The 21,356-nt window shown below is 44.2% G+C and overlaps 1 protein-coding gene across 4 annotated transcripts in view; it reads right to left on the bottom strand.

Annotated features, from left to right (window-relative positions):
* The window catches only part of SRGAP1 (SLIT-ROBO Rho GTPase activating protein 1), a 129,970-nt gene that overhangs the window by 92,917 nt on the left and 15,697 nt on the right, over positions 1-21,356 (bottom strand). For all 4 annotated transcript variants that reach the window (XM_073555431.1, XM_073555433.1, XM_073555432.1 and 1 more), the window contains exon 2: positions 4,648-4,710. In XM_073555431.1, the coding sequence (XP_073411532.1) occupies positions 4,648-4,710 (63 nt within the window). The remainder of the gene's footprint in view (positions 1-4,647; positions 4,711-21,356) is intronic.

The following is a 21,356-nucleotide window of genomic DNA, read 5'->3' as shown; positions in this document are numbered from 1 at the left end:
ACTAAGAAACACAGTTCAATCTTCTCCTAAATTGGTACTATACCTTGGGCTCTAGATTATTTCTTAAACCGTCAATTTCGGCTAGTTGCTGGAGGTGCTTAGCGCATACTGGCTCCCTTATTCTTAAGTTCTGGGAATGTAGTCTTATTACCCATTTTAGCCTTCCCCTGGGCCCTCTAAATATCCTACTGAATGTTCATCCCCCCCCTTATGGCCTCCCTCAACATTCTTCATGAAATTGCGTAGAAATGAGGCCCTTGGGATGTCTGTGATACCACAACCAACTTCCTAGGAGCCTAATTGAGTCATGACCATAATACCTCTCTTCTTGCTTCCCCTGATGCCCTACAGCTATGTGCGCAGGTTGCATATTTGCTTGCGGAATTTTTTTGCACGGTTTCTGCATGTCTTGGCAGAAAAGGCAGTGGAAATTCCGTGCGTTTTTTTATGTGGATTTTATACGTTTTTGATGCAGATTTGTTAGCTAAATAAAGATAAAGATATAGTATTGATTAAAAAACAATGTGAAGTCATTTCCTTGTCCAACCTCCATTGTTGATCTGCTTCAACCAAGACAGGCATTATTCTATATTCTCCGCTCACACACTTTCTCCTTCTGACAAAATTTCCTTGGACAATTCTACAGCGTTTTTTGGCACCAAATCCGCAAATCTTTTTACACTTGCGGTTTTGTTGCGGATTTGACCTACTCAATAGAAATCAATGGGTGTAAAACGCTGCAGATCCGCAAAAAGAATTGACATGCTGAGGAAAATAAAACGCTGCAAATAAGGACGGAAAATTCCGCAGCATGTGCACAACTATTCTGGATTGTCATTGATTAACCTTGCTTTAGTAATCCTTTGCGTTTTTGGCGCATTTCCACGCAGAAAAAAAAAAGCTGTGGAAAGGCAACAAATCCGTATCGTCTGCACATAGCCTAACCCTTCCTTATCCAAGTATTTGAGTTTATTATTTTTGTAAAATTTAAAAAAAATATATTTAAAAAAAAGAGCATGAATAAATATTTATACAATAATCAGATTAAAGTCGCCTGAACTTGTCAACCATCTAAGGTGTATGATGACCACTCAACTTTCCACTGACAGGTAATAATAGTGGAGAGAATAATTGGGCAGCATGAATTCAAACCCTAGTTCCTTTTATTTTCAGGGGAAATGAGCCATTGCCTTGACATTTAAAAGGAATCTGTCACATTTGACCCATCTAAATTATTAATATGGGCACACAGATTATAGAATGCTTTAAACAGTCCTACTTGTATGCATCATATCAGATGTGTTGTTGCAGAGAAAACATTTTTTATGATTTTATATGAATGATCTCTTACAGGCTCTGGAGTGGATGGTGCATGGAAGATAAAAAGCTCTGGAGGCAGAGTTAAATAGGTAGAATAACCAGTGTGATGTGTAAAGGCTGCTCTCTGATCTCCCGATTAGAGATGAGCGAATTTCTTCAGGTCCCTGCTTATTCGGCAAGCTATAGCGTTTACCGAATAAGCTGCAGAGGGAACCCGGGCCCACCGCTCACAGTGGCCCACCCAGAGCTACACTACCCTTAAATATATCAGCGTGCACATCCCGCCGATATAGTTAGGCTCCATGGTAAAGCAGAGACACAATCTCCCTGCACTACCACGGGTAGTGGCCGGGGAGAGGCAGAGGAGCATATGCCCCCCAGAATGCTGGGTGCCAACACTGTACCTGTAAGGGTATGCTTCCACGGTCAGCATTGGCAGCACATGTCCGCTCCGTCCAAAGCGCTGCCAGCTTTTGTACGTGCTGTGATTCTGCATGCGTTCATTAAACCATGCGGAATCACCGCATACTATACATTGTATGGGTGACTTTATCTTGCGGAGACGGCACAAACATGTGTTTGATGTAATCTCTGCAAACGAGTTATGGCTGGAGAAGTTGTGATGTCGGTCTGGGCCAGATGGAAAAGATGGGAAAAGTGAACGATTCCATCAGAAAGAACATCAGCTGTAAGTCACTATATATAACTGTACTGTAATCACTTGTATGCTTTGTAGGACTGTTATCCACCACTATAAGGTCACAATACGGCAGTAATATCAGTGTTGGTCTTTGTGGAGATGTTTCTTTAGTTAAAGCAGGATCATCTGCTGAGGTTCTCCTATATCCACAATTACAGTGCACCACCGTAGTTGTAATCAGAGGTTGGGGGCCACTCAGATGTCTCCCCCCTCCTTAGCTGAACCCCTAGCTAAGCCTCTGCTAAGAATGTATTTGCAAAAAGACAAATTTCATTTCTCCTGTTCTATGTTAGTTACTTGTCTCACCGGTAACTTCTCCTTCATGTAAAACAAGCTCTGGAGGCAAAGTTATCTTTCAGATAAAATCCTCCCCAGAGCCTGGAAGAGGTCACTTATTTAAAGTGACAAAAGATGATTTCTAAACAACAACATATCTGATATGAGGCATACAGGGATGACTGCATGCCCATATTAGCATTTTAGAGAGGTCAAATGTGGTGACAGGTTCCCTTTAATGCACTGCATACTTTTACCATGTTATTCTCAATGCCGTGTGATGCAGCAAATATAAAGTTATAGTTTGCTACATAAGTTTATAGCACTGTGTGTAATGTTTATGTAACGGGGTCTACCAAGCTAGGATACCTCTTTCAGTACCACCCCGTGTTTTCAGAGGTCCGCTCTGCGTAGGCTGGAGTCTGAATGAATCTCGCTGGCTGGAATTCCTTGGTTACATGGGCGCATATAAAAGATCACTGCTTCTCCATGTATTTCCAGTCTGACAACACTTTACTCACAGGACACAGAATATATCACACAGATACAGAGGGCCGGCCAATAGAAAAGCAGCAGGCCAGACATGCATTACAAAAGCCGCAGGTGGCCGGAGCCTGCCGATGTTTACTGTGGAAATTACAAAGGTGGGGGGAGGGTGGAAAAAAGGGGAATGCTGATGCATTAGGGACATGCATCTCACATAGAACCTATTATACATACATATAACTGTACAACATGTTCTGGGTGCTAAGTGGTTCTGTATCACGTAACAGTTTAGATTTACTACAGCTGTATAATCTGGTAATGCGAGATACAGATCATAGACCTCTGAAATAAGGACAGAAGATGTACTGTATGCATTATTAAATAGATCTCAGATCTAATGATGTTGGTGATTTACTTTTGATTATACAGTCACTGGGACATGGATTTTCAGACATTAATATTAGTATTTTATAAGGTATAGCTGAAGAGTGAAAAAGCGCATAAATCCAAATGTATTCAATGACTGCCCACTAGGACTAACAGCTGCAGCTTGCACTGAGCAGTGTGAGATCTCTGCACCTGGACTGACATTGAGGAGCAGTCAATCATGCTAGTCGGACTGAAACGGAGCTAAACTCTCAGAGGATTATACAGACATTATGACATGGATTTCACAGGTCTGCAAAAAAATTTTTTCAAGAGCTGTTTTGGTTATTCCACGTAATCTTTATGTTTTTTAGTGCGCTGAATCCGAAAATGACCTCCGTTTTGTCATAGGACATCACGTTTTCTGACAATTTAAGTAACTATGCTAAATAAGACAATACCTCAAAATAAATTAAAATAGACTCAAAACTAATTTTTTATTACAAATGTTTCATGAAAATCATTTTTTTTTTTTTTTAACTGCAATGGGCTCACTAAGGGTGGTTTCACATTAGCGTTTCAGGGCGCAGCGACGTCCTGCGCATGGCCGCTGCTAAGCCCCGCCACCTCCGGTAGCTCCGCCTACCGGCGCATGATCCTGCATGCGTCCTGCGTCCCCTATCTTTATCACTGGGGACGCAGGCCGTGCGCAGTATGCGTTTGGCGGCGCATGCCTCCTTTTGACGAAGGCTTGCATTGATCAAGGCTTTATCTTGATCTCCAAGCTTTAGTCCGAAATATGCAAAGTATACTTTTTTCACAAAGTCTGTAATATTCAGCTGTTGCTTCAACACTGTATATTCACCACAAATGTAACAAACGGTCAGGCAAATTAATACACTTCCGCTGAGCCATAATGCTAATTTTGGGAAACACGGTTGAATATGACGAGCTAACACGAACGGAGATTAAAAAGTGTGAACAGGCGAGTACCAAGATAAAATAATTGAAACAAGCCCGGGCATTTCAGATGCTGGTTTGATTAGCTCACTCTGCAAGGTCTTTTCTTTGAAAGTTATATTTTTTTGGCATTGTATATCTTCAATGCATTGATGCAAATTAATAGTAATTTTGACTTTCAAAACCCTAAGATAAAAAAACAAAAATTGAGAAAAATTTACTAAATTTGAAGAGAATTTTGCATTTTGTGGCAAATCCTGATGTCCAGGATTTTTTTCAATATTTTTTTCGTTTTCAGCACACCAAAATACATGGAAATTAGATGAAAATAATCAAACAGCTTTTTAGCTGCAGACCTGTGTTTCAAAGTAAGTATGCAGACTCAGAAACCTATTTTGTAACATGCAGTTAGTATTGTGAAATCTTATGATGGACACACATGGAGCACTTACAAAGCACATATAGATGGTAGTTGTTTAGTCTCACAAGCAGTGGTAATGAGGCAACAGAAATAACAACATTGTTCATTTGGTACTCACCGTGTACAGTTCATTAAGGACTTTCATTAGGTCTTCATGAAGCTGGAACGCAATTTCTTTGCTCTGTAATGCAATAAAAGACAGTATAGTAAACTCCCAAATTCCCTTGGTGCTCATGTGTTTGCATTTGTAGCCTAATTATAAAATCATATAATACACAAACCATAGAGACAGAAACTGCTGCTTAAAAGTTAAAGTGCAATAAATTCTAATCGACCGGTTAAGAAACAGTATACAAGGAGAAACAAGTTTAGGTTTTTCAGTCCCTTAGAGAATGAGTTTAGCCTCAATAGCATGTAAAATTTTTGCAAAAGTTAGCCTATGTTCACATGCACCGTTGTTTCACCTGCAAGACCATTCAAACAAGCAGAATTGCCCCACAGCTAATTTACCTCGAAGATTAACGAGGTATTCACCGTATTCTCAAGCTTGAAAGTTATCCCCTATCCATACCTTCCGGATCGCTGGGACCCCAACAATCCAGAGAACTGGCATTTCACCAGTGAAGCGGTGGTTGATCATGCACACTGACTCGAGACACCATTCATTCTTAAAGAAGCACTCCCATCAAAGTTTTTATCCTCTTAATAGTAGTCATTATTTTACTGTATGAACACTAAATGCCACTAGAAGGAATAACCAAATGGCACAAGGAATGTACAGTACAAAATGTAAACAATTTTATTCATATTAGAATTCATACATCATACAATCACATATAGATGCCTCAAATTATCAAAAAGCCGCTGGATACATGGACAGAATAAATCACTACATTATTAAAAATAATGCCCCCGGAAGAAGAGGCAAAACGCGCGTCGGGGTAGATCGCGGTGATAGCGTGGACATATAATATACAGGTATTACTAATTCTACATTTGGTAACAGTTGTCATGGCTTGCCCTTGAATTGCTAAGAATGTGATCCGCTTCTGTTAGGTCCAGGTACTAAATTTAGGAGTAATGTGTCAGTTGGGGCACTTATTATAATCTGGTTTCTAGCGGTCTCATTTATAATTACGCGGGTACTATATGCCATAGTGTAGCACCATTATTGGTGTATTTTTAATAATGTAGTGATTTATTCTGTTCATGTATCCAGCGGCTTTATGATAATTTGAGGCATTTATATGTGATTCTATGATGTATGAATTCTAATATGAATAAAATTGTTAACATTTTGTATTCTACATTCTTTGTGCCATTTGGTTATTCCTTCTAGTGACATTTAGTGTTCATTTATCCTTGCGGAATGTACCCATAGTTGGTGTTGGGGGGTTCTAAGGACTAATATGTATATGATTATTTTACTGTATATAGCACTGTACACTTTCAATTGCTCATTTTATAAATAATAAATTTTATTTCTATAGCGCCAACATATTCCGCAGCACTTTACATGTCAGAGGGGACTTGTACAGATGATAGACATTACAGAATAACAATAATCACATAGATCGTAACAGATACCAAGAGGAATGAGGACCCTGCTCGCAAGCTTACAATCTGAGGAAAAGGGGAGACACGAAAGGTGGGTGGTAACAAATGCCCTGATTGTATGGACCAGTCATAATATTAAGTGTTTAACAGTACAGACACAGAGTGCTAAAAGATGCATAAAGCATGTGGGAACATGATGCAGGGAACCTGGTTATGGTAAAACTTTTGACTGTGCCACACAGGGATAGATTAGGTTAATGTGTTGAGGTGGTAGGCCAGTCTGAATAAATGCGTTTTCGGGGCAGGCTTAAAATTGTAGGGATTGGGGACTAATCGTATTGACATGGGAAGTGCATTCCAAAGAATTGGCGCAGCACATGTATAGTCTTGGAGACGGGAGTGGGTGGTTCTGATTATTGAGGATGCTAACCTCAGGTGATCAGCAGAACGGAGGGCGCGGGTAGGGTGGTACACTGAAACAAGGGAGGAGATGTAGGTTGGTGCTGAGCCATAGAGAGCTTTGTGGGTGAGGGTAATAAGTTTGTACTGGATTCTGGAGTGGTTGGGTAGCCAGTGTAATGACTGGCACAAGGTAGAGGCATCGGTGTAACGATTGGCAAGGAATATGATCCTTGCTGCAGCATTCAAGACAGATTGGAGGGGGGGGGGGGGGGGAGTTTGGTAAGAGGGAGACCGATTAGAATAGAGTTACAATAGTCGAGACGAGAATGAATAAGAGAAACAGTAAGAGTTTTTGCGGAGTCAAAAGTAAGAAAAGGACGAATTCTTGAAATGTTTTTGAGGTGCAGATAATAAGAGCGAGCCAGTGATCGGATGTGGGGGGCAAAGGAAAGCTCGGAGTCAAGTATGACCCCAAGACAGCAGGCATGTTGCTGGGGAGTATTAGTGAAACCACACACGGAAATGGCAATGTCGGGTATAAATACATTATTAGCGGGAGGAAACACAAGGAGTTCAGTTTTTGACAGGTTCAGTTTCAGATATAGTGAGGACATGATGTTAGACACAGCGTATAGACAATTGTTGGTGTTTTCTAGAAAGGCAGGCATGATGTCAGGAGTAGAAGCGTATAATTGGGTGTCATCAGCATAGAGATGGTACTGGAAACCAAATCTACTGATTGTTGGACCAATAGGGGCAGTGTACAAAGAGAAGAGGAGGGGGTCTAGGACTGATTCTTGAGGAACCCCAACAGTAAGGGGAAGATGAGAGGAGGAGGAACCAGCAAAAGATACAGTAAAGGAGCGGTCAGTGAGATAGGAGGAGAACCAGGAGAGAACGGTATCCTTGAGGCCAATGGAACGGAGCATAGTGAGGAGGAGCTGATGAACCACAGTGTCGAATGCTGCAGAGAGATCCAAGAGAATTAGCATGGAGTAATTGACCATTTGATTTAGCTGTTAGTAGATCATTAGAGACTTTAGTGAGGGCAGTTTCAGTAGAGTGTAAAGAGCGGAAACCGGATTGGAGAGGGTCGAGAATAGCGTTATCAAAGAGATAGCGGATAAGATGGGAGTGGACCAGGCGTTCCAGGAGTTAAGAGATGAAGGGAAGATTAGCGACAGGTCTATAGTTAGCGGCACAGTTTTGGTCGAAGGATGGTTTTTAAGTAGTGGATGTATGATGGACGTGCTTAAATGAGGAGGGAAAGATACCAGAAGAGAGAGAGGTTAAATATTTTAATTAGGTGAGTGGTGACAGTAGGGGAAACGGACTGGAGGAGATGTGATGGAAATGGGTCATTGGTGCAAGTGGTTGGGCGAGAAGATGCAAGGAGCCTGATTACTACTACTTCTGTGATGGGTTCAAAATCAGAGAGTGAGCTAGATGCAGTGGGGGAGGGAGGACAGTGCATGGTATGAGGTGATTGGGAGATAATTTCCTGTCGGATCCGGTCAATATTTTCTTTGAAGTAATTGGCCAGATCGTCAGCTCGAAGCTCCGTGGTTGGGGCCTGTACTCTTGGGTTGAGTAGAGAATGAAAAGTGTCAGAGAGACGTTTAGGGTTATTGGACAGTGAGGTGATGAGGGTGTTGAAAGAGGTTTGTTTGGAGAGGTGAAGGGCAGTGTTGTATGTTCTAAGCGTAAACTTATAATGGATGAAATCTTTGTGAAGATTGGATTTTCTCCACAGACGTTCGGTACACCTGGAGCACCGCTGCAGGAAACGTGTTTGCAGGGTGTGCCAGGGTTGTCACGTCTGTGTTGTGGTGTTCTATGTATAGGAGGTGCAAATTCATCCATGGGAACTTTGAAGTGTTTCATTGTAATGCTTCAATGCAGAATCAAGACATGAGAGGGAGGAGATAGGGGCCAATGATGACTGCAAGTTCTTCATAAGTTTCTGGGTGTTAATGGCCTGTATGTTTCTATAAGTATGGACAGCGGGGGTGACCTGAGCGGCCTGGCAGTTCTTGATAGAGAATGAAAGAGGGTTGTGGTCAGAGAGCGGGAGAGGGGAGTTTGCAAAATCATCCATTGCACAAAGCCGAGAGAAGACCAAGTCGAGGGAGTTTCCGTCTTCAAGCGTTGGAGAATTAGTAAGCTGTGAAAGGCCAAACGAGGAGGTTAGAGATAAATGGTGAGTAGCAGATCGGGAGAGGGGAAGAGCAATGGGGATGTTGAAATCGCCCATGATGAGGGTAGGGATGTCACAGGATATAAAATGTGGAAGCCAAGTGGCAAAATGATCCAGGAACTGATGGGAGGGGCCGGGAGGACGATATACCACTGCCACTCGCATGGAAAAGGGGGTGTACAGTCTGACGGCATGGACCTCAAAAGAAGGGAAGACAAAAGGGGACTTGAGGAATAACCTGAAAGGAACATTTGGGTGATAGGAGCAGACCAACGCCTCAACCTGCTCTATTGTCTGATCTTGGGGTATGAGATAAGTGTAGTCCACCATATGAAAGTGCAGCAGCAGCAGTAGTGTCTGACTGCTGGATCCAGGTTTCAGTAAGAGCCAGAATGTTAAGAGAATTATATAACATAGGGGACCAGGGTTGGGAGCAATGTCTCCTGCGTCTAGGAGAAGGAGGATAGAAAGAGTGAGCAGATGGTTAAGTGATTTGTGAGAGCGTCTCTGATGTTGAATGGTGGGACTGAATGGATCTGTGCAATTTAGCAATGTGAAAAGAGCGTGAGTGCTATACATAGGAGAGGAAAGGAGTGAGGGGCCGATATGGATGGAGTGTAGAGAGTTAATTTTGCCTTTCTACCCAGTTATTCTGTTTTCCATTAGGTCTATTGTGATTAAAAACTGCCTAACTGAATCCTTCTAAGCTCTTTGTAGAAACAGGAGGTCAATTTTCTCTGCACAAGGCATGAGTAACTGCAAAAGTCTATGGTAAGGGGGAGGAGCGGAGCAGCCTGGGAAGGAGATAAAGAGGGAAATGATTTCTGGCGGGACAAGAGACTTCCTGTTTCTACATAGAGCAGAGAAAAGAAGAATTAGCTGGGTAGAAGGGCAAAATTAGCAATTGTAAGTACACAGTGCTATAAAATATGTTGGCTGCAATATATTAAGAGGATCAAAACTCTTATGTGAGTGCTTCTTTAAGGGGAACCTGTCACCAGAAAGAAAAGGATATTAACCTGCAGATATGGAGTTAATCTGCAGGTTAATAGCGCTAGTAACCTGCCGATTGCCTGCACTTAGCCAAACACTGAGGGGTGAAAATGAACTTAAACATAAACAATCCAATATTCTAATGAATGAGCATTAAAAAAAAAGTAAATGTTCTTAAATATCGAACAAGTTACAACAATAATGATGAAGTAATGTTTCCAGCGAGTACATAACTGTCATTATATAAACACTGTACAGAGACCGCATTGTGCAAGTATAATCAAACATATACTGCTTGTGTATCTACATACTGTAGCTACTACGGTGCCCATTAGGGTGACCGGATCTCATATGGGGGGGAAAAAATGTCAGAATCTTGTTCGTCTGGACCCCACAAAACGATTCCCCTTTCCAGATATTGAGAGAGCCAAAATTTGAGCTCGATCAAACGACGTTAACCCGTGCCGCTCGTCGCTCAAAGTTTGAAAAAATCCAAATTGAGGTATTTTAAGATTTAGGTATTTTGCATAGTCTGTTAGACTATAAAGAATGTGACAACAACATTGCAGAAATAGCCCTGACCAAATTTTTGAACCATTTGTGGTATTTGAATGCAGAGTTGGTGGGATTATCGTTTTTTGATCCCACCATTACAGACAATGAAAAGTTGTTAATGGCTAATAAATTGCTCAGTAGCACAGATGAACCATCAGAGCACGCTAACCTACATGAGTTGATCATTTTACATAGTTATCTAATCTATTCTAGAGCTTTTGCTAAAGTAGTTTTTGAAACGTCAGAATATAATGCTCAGCATTTGCTTACAACTTGCAGGACATATTGCTTTTGTTCTTCATCTTTTGTCAGAAGGTCGTTAAAGTCGGTTACTTCCTACCTCTTTTAATTTTTCTTTCCTAACTTTTGGATTTACAACCCTAGCGTGCTCTGATGGTTCATCTGTGCTACTGAGCAATTTATTAGCCATTAACAACTTTTCATTGTCTGTAATGGTGGGATCAAAAAACGATAATCCCACCAACTCTGCATTCAAATACCACAAATGGTTCGAAAATTTGGTCAGGGCTATTTCTGCAATGTTGTTGTCACATTCTTTATAGTCTAACAGACTACGCAAAATACCTAAATCTTAAAATACCTCAATTTGGATTTTTTCAAACTTTGAGCGACGAGCGGCACGGGTTAACGTCGTTTGATCGAGCTCAAATTTTGGCTATCTCAATATCTGGAAAGGGGAATCGTTTTGTGGGGTCTAGACGGACAAAATTCCGACATCGATTTTTTGCGGTCACCCTAGTGCCCATCCATAAATCCGGACAGCAGCCGATGGAAGAAGTGACAAATCTAAAGTAAAGGGATGCTTCTAACCTAGTGCCAGCCACTTCGCACAAACATGTCTCACTTATGGCGCCATTAATTTGGCAGCGCTTTATAGACATTGTCACTGTCCCCTTTGAGGCTCACAATCTAGATTCCCTATCAGTACGTCTTTGGAGCTATTCTTTAGATGATTACAGAAAATATTGATTTTAAAAAAATCTAATATAAGGGTATGTCTCCTACATTTAATGTTATTCTGTCTGATCAGTGGGAAGCCCAAGCTCACTAGAAGTTAGGTCCCAAGAGCCCATTCCTCCTCACTACAGTACTGCAGTAATGGTGCTCTATTTAAAACCTACAGGATGATTTCCACTCTGCTGAAAAAGAGGAGGCTGCTGACGATCAGCAAATGCTGGTTGGCTGCAGCAATCACGAGACACAACGATGCAAGTTTTTGGGAACTTTTTTATTTTATGCATAAGAACACAGTAATTAAAAAGAATGTCAGCAGGTTTTCGCTACCTCATCTGAGAGCTGCATAATATAGGAAAAGAGACCCTGATTCCAACGATGTATCACATAGCTTACAGGGTGCAGAAGTTGTGACAGTTTTTAGATGTAGCAGAGTTCAGAAAGCTAACCCTGCCCCACCCAGGCTCTCTATGTACATTGTCTATTGACAGTAAGCAGCTTATCAGAGGAGGGGGCATGGTCGGACCACTTGGCATGAGGGAGTTTGCCTGGGCAGTGATACTCTCCTGGTGATAAAACATGAATTGTATGGAAACAATTTCTATTAAGTGAAACATCTCTCAGCCCCTACATCATGCGCTCCCCTGATTATATAGCAAAAACCTACTGACAGATTCCCTATAAGAAGGGGATGCCATGGACAATCCCTCTAAGCCTGAAAAATAGAAATAAGAAGCCCCTGGGATACAGCTATTTCCTTTCAGCATCATTATATAGACATAGCAGCATTGTGTTTGCTTTATGGAAGATCAAATGGAGATCAGGGAGATTTACATAGAGCCGTATACATATGTATAGTTTTGCTATCCTACTTTACCCAAAATGTAATATTTATAAGAAAATAAATAGCAATATTATATAATTTTCTGATATATTCCTTTTGAAGTGAGATGAGAAAAAAAGGGCTTGAGGCTATCAATGCATTATGTGCACATGGCCCTTAGGTATGATAAGGCCATCTAGTTGTACTACTACTAAAAATCATATTTACATCATGTACACCTATATAAATAGCAACTGTAGGAGAATCAGTTATTAAAGTAGGATTAACGCACTTTGCATTATAAATTATACCAGATAGTAGCAGTCATAACTAGTGTTGAGCATTCCGATACCGCAAGTATCGGGTATCAGCCGATATTTGCGGTATCAGAATTCCGATACCGAGTTCCGATACTTTTAGCATATCGAATACCGGAATCGGAAGTTCCCATAATGCTATGAGCCAGTTTGATTTGATTCAGCCAATGAGGAATCCTCAGAAGTGTGGGCACAACCTGTTAGGCATGTAGACATGTTAACTAATGGCATGGCTGTGATTGGCTGCTGAAATGATGTCATGATGCACTACAAAAGCCGCCGCCGCCATTTCTGGTTCACTCTGCTGTGAATTCAGTTAGGGACAGGCTGCTGTTCAAGACTCTGAGGGACAGTTAGTGATAGCGATTTTCAAAATCATATTGTGCTTTACCCAGGCTACATTCTCAATAAATTCAATAAATGTAGCTTTCTTTTGCCTTGCAGCAGTGTTCACAGCTGTCTGCAAGGTCTGTGTGAGTGCAGCTCACGCTGTGTAGTGTGTCCTGCAGGCACGTCTGCTTGTAGGCCACTCAGCGTGTCACTGCCTCATACATATTTTTCTTTTATTGCTGCAAATTTTTCATTCTCCTATTAGTGTACAATTGCATCCATCCGTATCCATATACGTTAGTTGCAACCACTATAGGAGTAGAGAGCGGAGCCTTTCTGCAGCCTTTCAGTGCTAGTGCCCATTTATCTGTACTGTTCATGGCTGTCAGAGAGGTCTCTGTGTGAGTGCAGCTCACGCTGCAGTGTGTCCTGCAGACACGTCTGCTTGTAGGCCGCTCAGCATGCGTCACTGCCTCACACATTTTTCTTTTATTGCAGCTAATTTTTAATTCTCCTATTAGTGTGCATCCATCCGTATCCATATACGGTGGTTGCAAACACTATAGGAGTAGACAGCGGAGCCTCTCTGCAGCCTTTGTGCTAGTGCCCACTTATCTGCACTGTTCATGGCTGTCTGAGAGGTCTCTGACTGTGTGCGAGTGCAGCTCACGCTGAGTAGTGTGTCCTGCAGCTACGTCTGGCTGTAGGCCGCTCAGCGTGCGTCACTGCCTCATACATATTGTTCTTTTATTGCAGCTCACTTTTTATTCTCTTATTAGTGTGCATCCATCCGTATCCATCTACATTGGTTGGTTGCAAACACTATATAGGAGTAGATAGAGGACCCTTTTTTCTGGCTTGTGTCCTTCAGCTGTAGCCAGATTAGTATTACCCTATTTTTTGGAGCCTCATCTTTTGCATTGTAGGTTAACTTCCTGCATTGTAATAGCTCCAAAAAGTTTGTGATACTATCGCTTTCAAATCTTTGGTCACATCCTTTTAGTTTTTTTTTAAAAAAAAAAAACAAAAACAAAATAAAGTTCACCAAACACTACATTTGACAGTTGTGTAGGCCACATTAGCTCCTATTAAAGTGTAGTCCACACACACACTTCATAAAATTAGTGTTTCTTATACCTGTTACCAGCTTTTCAGGAATAAGCACACTAAGCCCCCCCTTTGTACTTTTCTGCCTATCTTTATCAGTCTACCAAGAATAAGAAGGCAGGGAGTAAGGCACTTGGGCGTGGGGATTCTGCAGGGAGAGGATGTGGGGATTCTGTGCCTGCTGCGGGCACCAGTGAGTCAGCATCTCCCAGTTTTGGCAGGCAACAGTCCTTTATGCGCAGCTTTGTAGGACCTCGCCGTACCCCACTGCTGCGGGAGGAACAAATTGAAGCCATTGTCGGATGGATGGCAGCCAACGCATCGACTTCAATGACTTCCACGTCCTCTCAGGGCCATAGCACTGAAGAGCAACCATCTGTCTCTTCACCACCTGCCAAAGTGCCCAGGCAGTCAGAGAGCCCTGGACAGGAGCCATCACAGTGTCTACTTCTGTTCTTGGAATCTGTTGGCTTGGAAAGAGGGGGCCAGCCAAGCAGCATTCAAGAATGTGAAGAGGGAGTATGCAGTGATGCGCAACTTCTTTGTTCCTCTGAATCTGAAGAGGCGGGTGGGCCAGTGCCTATGGTCAGCACACCTCAGTACGCATCAGATGACGAGACTCAGGTGCCACTTTCTGGTGCGTACGGTGCTGGCGAGACTACCCAGGAGAAGCAGGTGTTTGAAGAGGGGAGTGTAGATGATGAGGTCCTTGACCCATCATGGCGTGAGGAACAGGAAGGTGGCGGGAGCAGCTCTGAGGCAGAGATTCCCCGAACGGCCAAAACAGGAGAGAGAGGGAGAGGGCAGACTTGGTTGCCTGTAGCCTCCACTTCGGCACCCGTTAGGAGCATTCCTCTTCCAAAAGCCAAAACGGGCGCTCCCAAGACTTGCAGTGCGTGGTCCTTTTTTGACACAGTTGCAGATGACATTTGCTTTGTCAAATGCAAGCTGTGTCATCAGAAAGTCAAAAGAGGGAAAAATGGCAGCAACCTCAATACCACAAATATGTGGAAACATGTGCGGACCAAGCACGAGGTGGAGTTACACAGACACACTTAAGACGTAGGCCAACGTACAGCACCACCTACCACCACTTCAGCTCGTGTTGGGGCCTCTTCCTCCAGCTCACACACAGCTGATACGGCTTCCTCACAGGATCGCCAAGGAAGAACCTCTGGCACTGTTGTCCGGAGACCCAGTGACATTCCACCCACAGCACCACGTTCCCAGTCATCCTCACACTCCCAGGCCACTCTACAGCCATCGGTAGCACAGACATGGGATAAAAGGCGGCCATACTCGGCAAATCATCCCCGAGCACAGACTCTGAATGATGGCATTGCCAAACTACTGGCCCTTGAAATGCTCTCATTCAGGCTGGTGTAGACTGACACCTTCCGGAACTTCATGGCATTGGCAGTCCCACAATACACCGTGCCCAGCCGCTTTTATTTCAGCAGGCAAGCCGTCCCTGCCCTGCAAAAGCATGTGGAGGGAAAAATAAAACATGCGCTACTAAACACCATCAGTAGCAAGGTCCACCTGACCACCGATGCGTGGACCAGTAACCATGGACAGGGACAATACCTTTCCCTCACTGCCCATTGGGTCAATGTTGTGGAGCCGGGTACAGATCTTGAGAGTGGCGCTGTACGTGTTCTGCCAACTCCACGGATTGCAGGAATCCAGTCTGTACACATTGACTCCTCCTCCTACTCAAGTTCCTCAGAAACAGCGCTGCAGGAGCCTGTTACGACCGATATGACCACAGCCGTGGCCAAACGTCAACAGGATGTACTCAAATTAATTTCTTTGGGCAATCGAAGCCACACAGTGCAGGAGCTCTGGAATGCCATCAAGCAGGAGAGCGACGTGTGGTTTGTGCCAGCGAATCTCCAGCCAGGCTTGGTAGTGTGTGACAATGGCCGAAATCTGGTGGCAGCTCTGGGCCTAGGCAACCTCACTCACATCCCATGTCTGGCACATGTGCTCAACTTGGTCGTGCAGAGCTTTCTGAGGGACTATCCGGATCTTGATGCACTGCTGCACAAGGTCCGCATAGAGTGCGCTCACTTGCTGCTCTGCAGCGCCGATTACGCCTTCCGGAACATCGCATCATATGTTACCTACCCACCAGGTGGAATTCAACGTTACATATGTTGGAGCGGTTGTGTGAGCAGCAGGCAGCAGTCATGGAGTACCAGCTGCATCAGGCGCAAACAAGTCGCACTGTGCGCCGGTCACACTTCAGCACCACTGAGTGGGCCTCTATGAAGGACATCTGCCTCGTTTTGCGTGCCTTCGATGATTCCACGCGGATGGCGAGTGCAGATGATGCACTAGTCAGCATGACTGTCCCTCTTATCTGCCTGCTTCAAAAAACACTGCAAGCACTAAGGGAGGAGGTTTTGGAAGAGGTGGAGGATGAGGAGTCACAAATGCCATCTGCTTCTGGACAGTCTGCGCTACGTGGTTCCTCACAAAGGCCTAGGCAGGGGACACTTTGTGAGGAGGATGAGGAGGAGTCAATGGAGGAGGAAGACATCTCTCCAGAGGAGGGAGGTACACAATGCTCTAATCCGTATGTACAGCGAGGGTGGGGTGATGCAGAGCAGGCAGAGATGACGCCTCAAGCAGGGGACAGCGTTTCTTTGGCAGTTGGGAGTCTGCAGCACATGGTTGATTTCATGCTGCAGTGCTTGAGAAACGACCGCCGCATCACCCACATTCTCAACACTGCTGATTATTGGGTGTACACCCTCCTAGATCCTCGCTACCGGGACAACTTACAAAGCCTCATACCACCGTTGAACCGGGAGCGTAAAATGCGGGAGTACCAAGACACACTGGTGCAGTCCATCATGTTCTCCATTCCACCCGACAGCAGTGCTGCTAGTGCTTTACAAAGCAGCTCTGTGCGTCGAGGCAGTGGAGGAAGCTCTGCACAAAGAGGGAGCAGAGGCAGCGCCTCAGCACAAGGCAAGACCAGTATGGCCCAAATGTGGCAAAGTTTTGTGTGTCCGCCACAAATGTCTACACCATCACAGACGGCTCCAGTCAGCAGGAGGCAACGTTTCCGTCAGATGGTGACAGACTACATGTCTTGCCCTGTCAGTGTACTCCAAGATGGCTCTTCCCCCTTCAAGTTTTGGGTCTCTAAGCTGGATACATGGCCAGAGCTTAGCCAGTATGCATTGGAGGTGCTGGCTTGCCCTGCTGCCAGTGTACTATCGGAACGCGTCTTTAGTGCCGCAGGTGGTGTACTAACAGACCGTCGCACGCAACTATCCTCCGATATCGTTGACCGGCTTACTTTTACTCTGTCCACATTCCCATTACTAGTAGTGGGAATCTGGACAGAGCAGGAGACCTTTCCGGACACACATCAGGGGATCAACTGACGTAACTGAGCCCCAGTAACACAGGAACAAGCGTGGATTGTGCAGACGCCACTTCAGAGCAGCAACTGGCGGGGTTGGAGGCCAGGGGAAATACTAGAGACAGTGGAGCCAGAGGCCTAAGTGGAGCACGGTTACAATCAGTAGTAGCGTACAACCGATATAAAACTTGCTTCAAGTAGGCCTCAGCCTGCTCCACGATTGATCCTGGGCTTCAACACAGCCAGTTGTTGCTCGGAAGTGCCGTCTGCACAGAGAAAAACACATGCTCCAGTATTAGTGGGGTTCAGTAACGCCAGCTGCTCCCCTGCTGTGTGGAGGACAAAGTATCCTGCTGCCTCCAAAATCACACTACATCTTATTTACTACTTGCTCCAAGTAGGCCTCAGCCTGCTGCATGATTGACCATGGGCTCCAACATCGCCAGTTGCTGCTCAGAAGTGTCTTTGGCACGGGTACTCCCTCCTGCCCAGCCTGTTTCCAGCACGCCTCCTGTTTCCGGGGAGTGTCAACGTCACTTTGCCACCAATACATTGTCTTGTCGTGTTGCGGGGGGGTTAGCCGAGTCTATGGTGCCTGCAGTTTAGGTGCTTCCTATGTGGACTGCGGGTTCTGGTAATAAAGGCTGGTTCCGTAGTGCCAATAGGACTAGCACCCCCTGTTGGACTGTGGGTTTCGGTAACTGCGGCCTGCTCGCGGCCTTGCAACTTTGTTTATTATGGGTACCTTCTGCTATCCATCCAGGTTCCAGCACCGTCAGCTGGTTCTCAGCAGTGCCTTTGGCCTAGGTGCCTCCTTCTCGGTATCCGAGTTCCAGCAACGTCTGCTGGTCCTTGGTAGTGCTTTGTAGCACAGGTTCCTCCTGCTTAGTAACCGTGTTCCAGCACCGTCAGCTGGTCCACGGTTGTGCCATTGGCTCTTGTTCCTTCTGCTGCCCCTCCGGGTTCCAGCACCGTCAGCTTTTCCTCGCTAGTTCCATTTGCTCTTGTTCCTTCTGCTAACCATCCAGGTTCCAGTACCGTCAGCTGGTACTCAGCAGTTCCTCAGCCTTCTTGTACCTTCTGCTACTTTTCCAAGTTCAAGCTTGTGGAAATGGTTTTTGGTTCTCACTCTGGATCTCCCTGATGACGACCCTGAAGACCACACCGAAGAAGACCAAAAAGATGACCCTGAAGATGACCAAGAGGACAAAACGAAGACAACCACAAAGATGCAGAACAACAAGAGACAGAAGACCAAGAAGCTGAAAAACCAAAAGCAGAACAACATTAAGCATAAGACTAAAAATCAGAGCAAATACTGGACAGTCGTATTGAGTCGGATTGAATTGATATATAGTTGTGCAGTCCCCAGAGACCCTTTGGTCTGTATATTAGGGTATGTAGAGGAATTAGTAGCAGTATCCATGGTCAAACTGGCGATTGCTAGACTGTTGTTCATAGCAAGGAAGTTGATCGCTCGGTTCTGGATCAGAGAAGAGCCTCCGACTAGACGAGACTTTCTTACGCAAGTGGAGCATATAATTTCATTGGAAAAAAGTATTTATACTAAGAGAAATAAACTCGATGTATTTCATAAGATATGGCAGCCATGGGTAGAATGGAGTTAGATTTGTGGGGAGGATGTATTATGATATAGATGATGTTCATAATAAACAAGTATATATGGAGGTGGGAAAGAGTATCGGAATAGAGATGAGGAAGACACTGAAGGGGTCTCGGAGGGGGGGGGATAGGGGGGGAAAGGGGGGGGGGGGAGTTTTGTTAATAAAAATTTAAGATTATATGTGAACAACTGCTTGATGTCATATGATATACTTGTTATCATTTAATAAAAATTTATCTGATTAAAAAAAAAAAAAAAAATCAGAGCAAATGATATTATCTAAATTATAAGCAGAAGACTAAGCAGTGTATGGGGCTGAGTCCGTTCCTCCTCGTGGTGCCCCTGGAAAATGCCTGCTGCTGCAGGCCAAACTGAACGTGGACAAATCCTGTTGTAAATCTTTTGTGACAGGCAGAACGTAAGGTGTAATCTTCAAACTTTTATAGATAACTACAGGAATGCCTGTCACAAATAAGAATATGATGAAGAAGAATAGGAAAAAGATGAAGAAGTAGTATATGAAGAAGAATAATAGTTGAATAAGAAGAATATGAAGAATGTAAAAAAAAAAAGAATAATAGGAAGAAGGTGAAGAAGAAGAAGATGAATAAGGTGAATTAGAAGTTGATGAAAAAGATGCTGCTGCTGAGGATGATGAAGTGAGAAAGTGTGGGAGAAGTAAAAAAGAAGGTGAAGAGCATGGAAGTAGTGAAAGTCTTAGTTACTCACCGGTTAACGGTATTTTTCGGAGTCCATGACAGCACAACCTGAGAGAGGGGATCCGCCCTTTAGGAACAGGAAACCTACAGATACAAAAAGGGTGGCACCTCTCCCACGCATCAGTTGGATTACAGAGCACAAGAGGACTTATTATTATAAATGTTTATCACCAGTGGGCATATACAAGAGGAAGACGTGCACACCCAAACTAAACTAAAGGGAGAGAATATACGGGTGCTGTCATGGACTCCGAAAAATACCGTTAACCGGTGAGTAACTAAGACTTTATCGGTCATCCATGACAGCACCACCTGAGCGAATTACAGAGAGTAAAACTATTTAGGGAGGGACTACAGCCTGCAGTACCCTTATACCAAAAGAGAGGTCTGTGGAAGCACCCAAGTCTAGCCTATAATGACTATAAAAGGTGCTCGGAGAGGACCAAGTAGCCGCCTTACATATCTGGTCAATGGAGACTTCTGATCTTTCGGCCCACGAGGTCGCCATGGCCCTGGTGGAATGCGCCCTCAGCTTCCCGGGTGGCGACCTGCCCTTTGAGGTGTATGCTATTGAAATCGCCTCTCTAATCCATCTGGTTAGTGTATTTTTGACGCTCTACAACCTTTCCTAGGGCCTTGATGGGAGATAAATAGGGCATTATCTTTCTTCCAGGGGTCGGTGACTGCCAGATATTCTATGAGGCATCTCCTAACATCCAGGATGTGTAGTTTCTCTTCCTTCTCGTTAGCTGGATTGGGGAGGAAGGATGGGAGGACTATTTCCTGTGTCCTATAAAAGCTAGAAACTACCTTAGGTAAGTACACTGGATCAGGTCTAAGTATTACCCTATCCTCTTTGAACTGTAAATAAGGAGGACGCCTAGATAATGCCTGGATATCGCTTACTCTGCGAGCTGATGTTAGAGCTACCAGGAAAGCTATTTTGAGGGACAGGTTTTTTATGGAAGCCGATGAGATAGGTTCGAATGGGGTTTCCGTCATAGCAGTGAGGACTAGGTTCAAGTCCCATGGCATGAATCTATCCTTCACTATTGGTCTGGTTCTGCCTGCCGCCTTAATGAACCTGCTGACCCAGTAATTACCAGCGATGTTGCAGCTAAAAAGGGCCCCCAAGGCTGATACTTGTACTTTAAGGGTACTGGTGGAAAGCCCCATGTCCAGACCTTTCTGTAGAAACTCTAATATCTGAATTATAGGTGCTGAATCCCCAGCGACTACTCCTGAGCTTTGAAGGAATTTTTTCCAAATTCTAACAAATTTTCGTGGTAATGATTTTTCTACTTTTAAGTAGGGTGTTAATTAGGTCTGGGGAGAAGCCTTTCTCTTCTAGCAGTGACCGTTCAAACTCCACGCCGTCAGATGTAGGCCAGCCACCTGAGGATGGAAGACTGGGCCCTGGGATAGGAGATCCGGGATGTCCGGAAGAACCCAAGGATCGGATACCGACATGGTCCTGAGGCATGAGAACCATGCCCTCCTGGGCCAAAATGGAGGGATAACTATAACCCTTGCTCTGTCTTTTCTGATTTTCCTCATCACCAGAGGTAGTAGAGACAGAGGAGGGAAGGCGTAGGCTAGCCTGAAGTCCCACTTTATCAGAAAGGCATCTACCGCCAGAGCATTCTCTCTGGGATTTAGGGAGCAGAATTGTCTCAATTTTTTGTTCTCCTTGGTGGCGAAGAGATCTACCTCTGGATGTCCCCACTTTTGTACAATCAGGTTGAATATGGAGGTGTTTAGGGACCATTCTCCTTGCTTTAGCTGATTGCGGCTTAAAAAGTCTGCCGTGATGTTGTCCTTCCCTTTTATATGTAGAGCTGTTAAAGAT

The sequence above is a fragment of the Dendrobates tinctorius genome, unplaced genomic scaffold (assembly GCF_039654945.1).
Source record: "Dendrobates tinctorius isolate UK_male_01 unplaced genomic scaffold, ASM3965494v1 ptg000224l, whole genome shotgun sequence".
NCBI lineage: Eukaryota > Metazoa > Chordata > Amphibia > Anura > Dendrobatidae > Dendrobates > Dendrobates tinctorius.
Note: the sequence above shows the minus strand (reverse complement) of the source record. Positions and strands in the feature narration are given on the sequence as shown.